Below are 9,432 nucleotides of genomic sequence, written 5' to 3'. Positions count from 1 at the left end.
AAAACACACATGCTAAAATCAAAATCAAATAGTTAGTAGACACAGGTGCAATGTTGCTTATTGTCAACAGAATGTGTTAAAGGGACCATCAAAATGAAGTGAAACAGTTGATTCTTAAAGGTGAATTGAATTGAATTGAACTAGCACTTTAAATTCAAATATATTATTTATTTAATTTAAAGAAAGCAATTTTAAATTAAAGAAAGCAGAAGCTCAGTTTTCAAGCAAAACATTAAACAAAATTTTAGTATAAAACAATAGATAGGCTTAGAAAAAATACTGAGACAATTTCTGGCTGTCAAATGTTAGTGGAACTCAGAACACCTGTGTGAACTACATACACTAAAAATCACTACCACAGCAGTTAGGTAAAAGTAATTGCAAAAATGGCTAGAAAAGTTTTAACATCATTTATTTGCAGACTTGATTTGATATTTTTTATCTAACACTATGACATCCATAGAGCTTTAAGTGTGGCTTAAGTGCCATGTTCTTTTTTGGCACCACTGTATGTGTGCATGTGGGTCGAAATCCAAGACACTATTCCCACAGCGTTCTTCCTATTGTCCTGGGAGAGAGGGAGGGGAACTAATTAAAAAGAGTGGAAGAGAGGAGACAGAGAGAAACAGAGACAGAAGGAATGAGGGAGGAACATGGAGGGGGGGAGGAGGGCTGTTAAAGATAGAGCAAGATGAGACAGTGAAGAGAAGAGGCTAATTGAAAGGAGAGAAATGACAGAGAGAGAGAAAGAAGGGAGGGCTGGGAGGGAGGGAGTTTGGGAGGGTAAGCAAGAAGGAGCCAAAACTGGCAACTTTTCCAAAGTGCCCAAGTTCCGTCACTTTTGCTGCTGCAACAGAAAGCAAGAAGACGAGTGTAGCCAGGGTGACCGAGCGGTAGAAAAAAACAGGAAAAGTGAGAGAAGACAGAAGGAGGAGGACTGTCATTCTCTGGCTTCAAGTCTAGTGGGTCTAGATATGTCAAAACACGGCTACACATAAACGCAAAAACAAGGACCAGACTTTGTCAGCAAGAGAGGTCTACTAAAGACTCCCAAGCAGCGTTCTTGTACTGTGGACGGAGGATAGAGGGAGAAATAGAGGAGAAGAAGGTGGAGAGGAAAAAAGGGAAACGGGGAGGGGCGTGCTCACATTAGAAGGTGTCTGCTTTCCTTACCGTTGCATTTGAAGGACAGAGGAGGAATCCATCATCTGAGATCATCTCGACAGGACCGCACGTCTCCATCGCTCCATCGATTCGACCTCCCCTTGCAGGGATAGAGGAGTGGCGATGAAGAGACCTCATGACTACAGTTCCCCGGACTCGGACACAGACGAACTGATCGATGTCGGACAGGAGGACAGCTACTGGTGAGGACCTGGCGTGTTTAATATGCTCAGGGGCGATGACATGGGTATATATAGCTGTTAGTCGCTCTACATGTAGACCTCACACTGCAGCTCAGAAAGTATAAACGTGAAATTTATGATGAGTTTAAGTTTTATTCGAAATTTCCAAGCGACATCTCTTTACGGTGCCAAAATTGCAGCTTTGATGGTCAAAATGCAAGGTGTTTTTTTGAGAGCTGTATGTTCAACTATACATGGGCGTTCAGGGTTTATCATGCACTCTGCTGTTTATAACAAGATATGAAATGTTTAACATTCATTAAACAAGCTATACAAGTGCTGTATGTTTTTATTAAAATTGTTGGCATTTGCTATGATAAGCAATTCTGCTAATTTGGCCATTTTAATGTGTCTGTTATAGTAAACATGTGTTTACTATACTAATTACTAGCAACTAACACTAAGCCAAACTCGGTTACACTTTTTATTTTAAGGTGTCCGTGTTACAATGTAATGATGCATTTAAATACTGTGTAATAATAATTAACTACATGTACTATATGGTTAGGATTGGGGTTTGGTTTAGGATTAGTTGCATGTAATTATGCATAATTTATAGTTATTACTACAGTAACTACATGTAACGTGCAACAAGGACCCTAAAATAAGATGTTACCCCAAACTCTAACCTTAAATGTATATAAGTTTACATATGTACTTGTTGGTAATTCATATTACTCAGTACGTATTTGTGTAATGCACTGTAACAAGCACACCTTAAAATCAAGTGTGACCACAATTTTTTTTTTTTTTTGTGCTATCTATGTTTTTCATGATGCATCAGTATTCAGCCAGGTTTGTTTATTTACATGTTTAAAATAGGTGGATAGATTCTGCATGAGGGGACAGTGAAGACACATCGAACAAACGTTTGAGAAAACATCAAATTGCTAATATTACACCCAATATTCTACAGAAACCATCTTGTTGTTGTCCCTCCCAAATTTAAATGGACATTGACACACTGTAGCGCAAACCAAGTCACCAGAGCGCAGTGAGTTTATGTTAGCGGACATGCACATTGTCAAAATCACAAATGGGGTCACCGTCAAGAAGGGCGGCTGATAGAGGCCCATTACGATCTTATTTGACACTCTTGAGAGGCGTATCTTTCTTTTGCTGTGCCACTGACAAGCATAAAGCTCAGCATGCTTTTTCCTTCTCTGTCCGTTTGCCCTTTTCCCTCAGTCATTTCGTCTTTTTGATATTTCAGTACAGCTGCGACACAAATCAAGTACAGACTGAAGACGCATGCAACTGCCATTTGGTCCTTTTGAATTGTGCCCCTATATGACCAATCGTTTCCCATCTTATTGCCTTTGAAAACTCTCATCCAGAATGCAAAAGCTCTACAGTGTCTATACAAGAGTTTATTCCTGTAACTAATTTTCTTTTTGGACTGGACTTTCTCTCTAAATGAACGGAATGTTTGTGAATTAAGCTTCTTAATGTTAAAAGGAGTTACAATGATGTGATATAAAAATATAGTTATGCGTGGAAGTCAAAGTAAAAGCAAAAACAAACAGTGTCATTCTGCTGGCAGACCAGAGAGTGCCCATGCAAACCAGATCCACATTGAAGGATAACAGAGTATTGATGCGCTCAAAGAGCACGCAAAAGCCACTATTTCAGCCAGCCCTGCGGATATGTAATCATCATGTCCATTAAGCCTAAAAAGAAAATGCTTTCGTACGATGCGAAAATCATAACATATCTGCCATCTGACAATAATGTCCAAAAACGCGTTAAACCAAAATAATTTAGTTTTCTGTTTACCCCGGCGCTCCCGTGTCTAGCTGTGCCCCAAGACAAATTAGATTGGGTTTGATGATGTGCAACAGCGTTTCTGCGTTGTATTAAGTACAGTAATGACAACAATATGCATTGACATCAAAGCTTTAATCTGTCCCCTTCCCCGCTCGCTCTTTCTCTTGCTCAGCCCTGTCACTGGGTCCATGTCTCCAGGCAGTACCTCACAGATCCTGGCGCGCAAGAAGAGAAGAGGGGTGAGTTTACGTCAATCCAGCTCTGTTTTTCCCCTGCTTGTTCAAGAACAGACCAAATATATGATCTCGCTACAAGGTCTCTTCTGTAAATGCCTGCAATATGACCCTCTGCAGCAACATGTATTTTTACAGTTTGAGCCCTCTTGTCTGACTTTGATTTGTGTTTTCCTATTTGGACTTGTTATTTTTTCCCCAAAATCTGATCTTAAGAATGCTGTGACTAGGCCTCGGCCACAAAAATAATTCAGTTAGCAAATGCTTTCCACTGCGAATCGTCGTTCTGTCTTTAAATTGATTCTGCTGGATTCCTCAGATAATTGAGAAGAGGCGCAGGGACAGGATCAACCACAGTCTTTCAGAGCTCAGGAGACTCGTGCCCAGTGCCTTCGAGAAACAGGTAAGATGATCAGACTGGCTCAGTTTTGATTTATATTACCAAAGCAGCTGGGTTTAATGTACAAGCTACTAGCTTTAAAACTAAAACAAAATTGTAATAAAAACCAGCACCTTCTCCCCTTCTGACCAGGGCTCCTCTAAACTGGAGAAGGCTGAGATTCTTCAGATGACAGTGGATCATCTGAAACTGCTTCATGCCATGGGCGGCAAAGGTGAGAGAAGATAAGGAGCAAGAAATTTCAGTTGCACTCCATTTCACAGAACGTGTACTTGCAGTGTGCTTACCTAAGTACTGGGTAATATAAGGTAACTACAGGGGTTAAGGTTAGGTTTAGGGGTAGGTTCAGAGTTAGTACCTAGTTATTAACCAGTTATTGCAATTACTATAATAAGTACATGGGGACTGTAAAATAAAGTGCTACCGAAATTTCAGAAGAGCTTTCATTACAGTATATTGGTACTATTACTATTGCTCATACTTTAGGTTATGGATTTGAACACGCCCCTAACCTCAATTATGCAACTTAAAGGGATAAAAATAAAAATTCTGTCATCATTTACTCACCCTCAAGTTGATCCAAACCTGTATGAATTTATTTTTTCTGCTGAACACAGAAATATAACCAAACAGTTGATGGATCCCATTTAATAGACCCTGGGCCTGTTTGGTCATTTTCTTCTAAATATATTTTTGGGGGATTCAGGGACCCCCAGGGGGTTGGAAAGGACCACTAGGGGGTCCCTGTGACATTTCTGAAAAATGACAGATTTGCAGATTTTTTTCTTCTGCTTTGTAAAGAAATCATTAAGATTAATCACAACTGCCTTATTCAATTCTACAGATACTATTTTAATCGTTTTACTGTTTTATTACAGTGACAACATAAACAATTATTTAATTGAAGAAACAAAATGTTGTTTTTGTAATATCATGCTAAATATTTTTTTCACAAATATACACTAATGTTTTTTTTTAAAGAAGTCTCTTATGCTCGCCGGCTGCATTTATTTGATCAAAATACGGTAAAAACTAAAATATTGTGATTATTACAATTTAAAATTACTGCTTTGTATTAAAATATAATATAATGCTGAATTTTCAGCATCATTACTGTAGTCTTCAGTGTCACATGATCCTTCAGAAATCATTCTAGCATACTGATTTGCTGCTCAAGAAATATTTCTTATTATTATCAATGTTGAAAAGTCCTTACATTCACTTTTGATCAATTTAATGCATTCTTGCTGAATAAAAGTAAACATTCCTTTCCTGACCACAAACTTTTGAAAGGCATTTATAGTTGCTTTTATATTTTAGGAAGGAGTTTCCTCCATCATTATAACTGTGGGTCCTCCTTGGCATCTCCTTGGGTCCTGCTTTATTGTATGTATTTCTCAAACAGAAAATTGAAGTGTTCTCTCTCCTAGGCTACTTTGATGCTCGTGCTCTGGCAGTGGACTACAGGACTTTGGGCTTTCGGGAGTGTGTTGGGGAGGTGGTGAGATACCTCAGCTCTCTGGAGGGGGTTGAAACCTCAGACCCCATCGGCGCGCGCCTGGTGTCCCACCTCAGCCACTGCGCCAGTGAGCTGGACCCTCTCCTCCAGAGCTCCACCGCTCTGCCTTTTCCTCCCTGGCCCTGGCATTCCTTCCCTCAGCTAGCAGCCACCCCATCTCCAGTCTCATCTACCCCCTTTCCCCCAAACGCCCGCCGGGATCTGACCCCTCATGCCACCGCCGCCATGCTCGGCTACCCTTCAGCGACCCTGCGAATGGGATCTTTCGGCACCCAGGGGGCGATAATGAGTCCAGCGCTGACCCCGGTGCGTCGACTGCCCTCTATCCCCGGCCATCCTCACAGACTTCAACAGCACTCACCTGACGGACACACAATCCCATCCTCCTCCTCATCTTCCTCCAACTCCTCCCCTCCCCAGATTTCCTTCAGACCCTTTGCCCCTCTGGGGTCTCCAGCCCCAGGTCGCAGGGGTTCCGGTACCTCCAGTAAGTCCGCACAGGCCTGGGGCACAGAAATCGGGGCGTTCTGAATCAGCATTAGGGAGAAGTTTGGAGTTTATGACAGTCTAAAAGGACAAATTAATCTTGGTCATTTGAACTTATTTACCAACTTTAAAAAGAACAACACAGCATCGGACAATTCAAATTAAAATGTTTATTCAGTACCATCTACTATTCCAACTCAAATGACATTTAGAAATGTCTGATTATGAAAAATCTGATTTTGTTTGCAGAGACAAATAGGAGGGAAATGAAATGGACTGTATAATCCAAGTCAAAATCAAAAGTAAATGAAACTCTCTGAGAGATTAAATGTGATAAATGAAATGCTCAAAGCAATTCAGTGCTTTGAACTTGGATTTTGAGATCCAGATACTGGAATTTTCTAGAACTCTGATCTTTTATCTTTTTTTTTATATTAGTGTATTTGTTTACTCTGTCATTTATACATTCATTGACAAGATATATCATATTTTTGAGATGGAAATGCTTGAGGAAATTTCATAAAGAGAAATGTGCCTTATAAAAAAAGTGTTCCTCTTCTTCTCTTAATTGTGTGTGCAAGTACATTGAGCTTCCAGAAGATGGCAGCACTAGAGCAAATCATAAAAGGAATAGTTCACTTAAAAGTTAAAATTCTGTCATAATTTCATTACATATTAGATCTCATTAAACGACAAATTCAACACAATGTACTATTGTATACTATACCCCCCCCACACACACACACACACACCTGTCCCACCCACTTTTTAAAACAAAGTTACGCCACTGCTTGAGAGCCCTGCGTAACAATGTCCGTTACGATGTTGATTATTGCAATTTATCATAATAGTTTGCAAATTGCGCTCATTTACACTATTTACAACATGTAGGCTTATTTATGTCCTGATAATTATGTGAGATATTGACAACTGTTCTCATGATAATCGCAGGAATCAACTTTTAACAGTGAAAGACTGAGTGAGTAGGACTCTTGTCCGGTTCCTCAGGCTGTCAGATTCTCGTTACCTTTTTCTTGACTCTTCCGACCGCGCTTTCTTTGTTTTTTTTCGCCATTCTGAAAACGCAGGTCCGATGTTTACTCGTGTCTGACTCCTCGCTCGGTCAGTCTGCCATTTCCTCTTTCTCTGTTCCTCCGACAATGCTTTTCTAGCTTTCTGCTTCTTATATGCCAGCTTTGCCATGGGACATAGTTGTTCTTATAGCTAGCCGTATCCTGGATGGGGGCATGTACGCGTGCAGTGCAGTAAAGCAATTCGTTACCTCGCGAGACCTGATATCACACGATACTTCCTAACACTGAGGCCGGCCGGCCCGCTGGCCCAAAGTTGCAAGGGTGGTTTTGCGGCTCACAGGCACCAGAGGGGTGCGAGACGACCACCATTCAACACGAAATCAGTAATATAAACATTACAATGACTCCAAAGCTGTTTGGTTAAGGTAAAAAAGTTACTTAGTTCTGCTTTAAGCAGCCATAGCTCCAGTCTCTTGTTCACTTACTTGTGTATGCAAGTACATAGGCTATAGCTACCAGAAGATGGCAGCACTAGAGCAAAATGTGATGATCAACTCTCTCAGGGACAAAATTATTTTTTCATTCTAAAATTTTGTAACAGTTCCCTTTTACTGAATAAAAAAAAAAAAAAAAAATGGTAACCTATTAGCAATATATATAATATATATTATATATTATATATATATATATATATATAATTTTTTTATTTTTTATTTTTTATTATTCTATACTGTACACCAACTGAGTTATTTTATTAGAAAGCCAATTAAAAAGTGAGTCAAATATAAAAGAAAGTGCCTACAAAATTTAAAGCAGAGATGTAGCCTGCCTACTCACCATACTAAACTGACTCTTATCTGAATGACTCCTCTGGGTGCTATAGACTCTAAAGCAAGGTGCCATTTAGAGCATCTGTTTTCTTTAGCTGTCTCCAGAGAGGTTGATGAGAAGAGAACACTGCGGTACAGCGGCCACTCAGACAGTGAAAACATGGTGGCTGCTGGCCCTGATCCTGCAACAGCGAGACGAAACCAGGAACACTGTGTGCCCTCTCAGTGCCTCTGCCAACCACTCTCCATACAGGCTGTAATTAGAGTGAAACCAAACTAACTTCAAAACACACAGTGAATAAAAATCTATTCGCGCACACATCCTCACGCTTGCATTGAAGAAACAGAAGATGATTTGGGATATTATCGTAAAATAAAGCCTGACAGGTTGATCAGGACCAGGGGCCTCATTTATAAAACTTTGCGTAGGATTTGCGGCAGAAGTGGCGTACGGATGAAACATAGGACATGCGTACGCACAGAAATATTCGGATTTATAAAACCGTGCGCACGCACATCCTACGCAGTTTTCCCTTAATAAATCACAATCAATTCTAAATGTAGCGCAGCTTTTGCGGCTTCATATCACGCCCATAGTTGCCCATAAATAGTCCGTGAAACGCCCACAAGTTAATATTCATCGATTGCGAAATCATGGCAAACACAGAGAGGAATTCAAAAAAACGTAACTTCACTCAATGTGAAGTAGAAGTTATCGTCGGCGAGGTGGAAAAGAGGAGAAAAATGTTATTTGGAGGGCACAGTGTGGGCATTACTAATGCCAAAAAGGCACTTGAGTGGCAAAAGGTTGCAGACGCCGTAAATGCTGTAGCCTCACAACCTCGGACTGTGGCCGAAATAAAAAAGAAATGGTCGGACATCAAAGTCGAGGCAAAAAAGCGTCTAGTGCTCCATCGCCAGAATGTGTCTGCCACGGGTGGGGGAAAGGGGACACCGACATTTAAAAAATACATTTTTACTATGAAAACAACTTTCCCCAGTGGACAAATAATACATTATCTATCTATCTATCTATCTATCTATCTATCTATCTATCTATCTATCTATCTATCTATCTATCTATCTATCCCCCTAATTATCTATCTATCTGACTGACTATCTAATTGCATCTATATCTGCTCCGCCAGACGGACACATTGGCGAGAATATCAGTTTTGTACATTATTTCGTTCTGTTTACCATCTTATTTATGAGGATGAATTGTATAAAATGCCAATATTATTGCAGAACATATTTCACTTTTCTTATGTGTTAATTTGCATTTCTGTTGCAGATCGATCAAACGGGGTGTTCGTGTAGGCTGTTAATTGAAAGACTTGGTTTGTAAAGTCTTCATGTTATTTATGAGAGGCAGTATTGCCATTTCTTTTACACAACGGTCTACAGTTTCACACACTTTCACGTGTTTCTTCCATCTGCCGACGGTGTCGCCATTTCTCATTTCACCCGTTTTTGTGCGTACGCCTGGGTCAGAGCTCGCGTGAAGGACCGCACATTTTACCGTCAAGTTTGCTTTTTATAAATACCAATTATTGCGTAGAGAGCGGCGTACGCCTTCTTTTGTGCGTACGCAACGTTTATAAATGAGGCCCCAGGTGTCTTGATTTACTCTGAAAAAGGTTACAGCAGCGGACTGTAAACTATTTCCTACACCGCATACTTACCAAAGAAATAGCTTCGTGAACATGAAAATGATTTGAGTTGTATATAATCTTCGTCTGCCAAAAATAGTCCAT

The 9,432-nt window shown here is 40.2% G+C and overlaps 1 protein-coding gene across 1 annotated transcript; it reads left to right on the top strand.

Moving 5' to 3' along the window:
* The first annotated feature begins 747 nt into the window (after positions 1-747).
* Positions 748-6,358, top strand: heyl (hes related family bHLH transcription factor with YRPW motif like). Its single transcript, XM_077196263.1, has 5 exons — positions 748-1,367; positions 3,346-3,412; positions 3,726-3,809; positions 3,939-4,020; positions 5,237-6,358. The coding sequence occupies exons 1-5, from the start codon at positions 1,288-1,290 to the stop codon at positions 5,854-5,856; spliced, it is 933 nt and encodes a 310-aa protein (XP_077052378.1). The 5' UTR covers positions 748-1,287; the 3' UTR covers positions 5,857-6,358.
* The last annotated feature ends 3,074 nt before the right edge of the window (positions 6,359-9,432 follow it).

This window comes from Siphateles boraxobius, unplaced genomic scaffold (genome assembly GCF_051911475.1).
Source record: "Siphateles boraxobius isolate OS27281-9 unplaced genomic scaffold, OSU_SipBor_1 35, whole genome shotgun sequence".
Taxonomy (NCBI): Eukaryota; Metazoa; Chordata; class Actinopteri; order Cypriniformes; family Leuciscidae; genus Siphateles; species Siphateles boraxobius.
The sequence above is the reverse complement of the archived record's forward strand: the minus strand, read 5'-3'. Positions and strand labels throughout refer to the sequence as shown.

Excerpts from the sequence above, each read along its gene's own strand:
- heyl (XM_077196263.1), top strand. The coding sequence starts at position 1,288 with ATGAAGAGACCTCATGACTACAGTTCCCCGGACTCGGACACAGACGAA. Across the intron at positions 3,413-3,725 it reads CGCGCAAGAAGAGAAGAGGG|ATAATTGAGAAGAGGCGCAG; the intron begins GTGAGTTTACGT and ends TGGATTCCTCAG. Across the intron at positions 3,810-3,938 it reads CCAGTGCCTTCGAGAAACAG|GGCTCCTCTAAACTGGAGAA; the intron begins GTAAGATGATCA and ends CCTTCTGACCAG.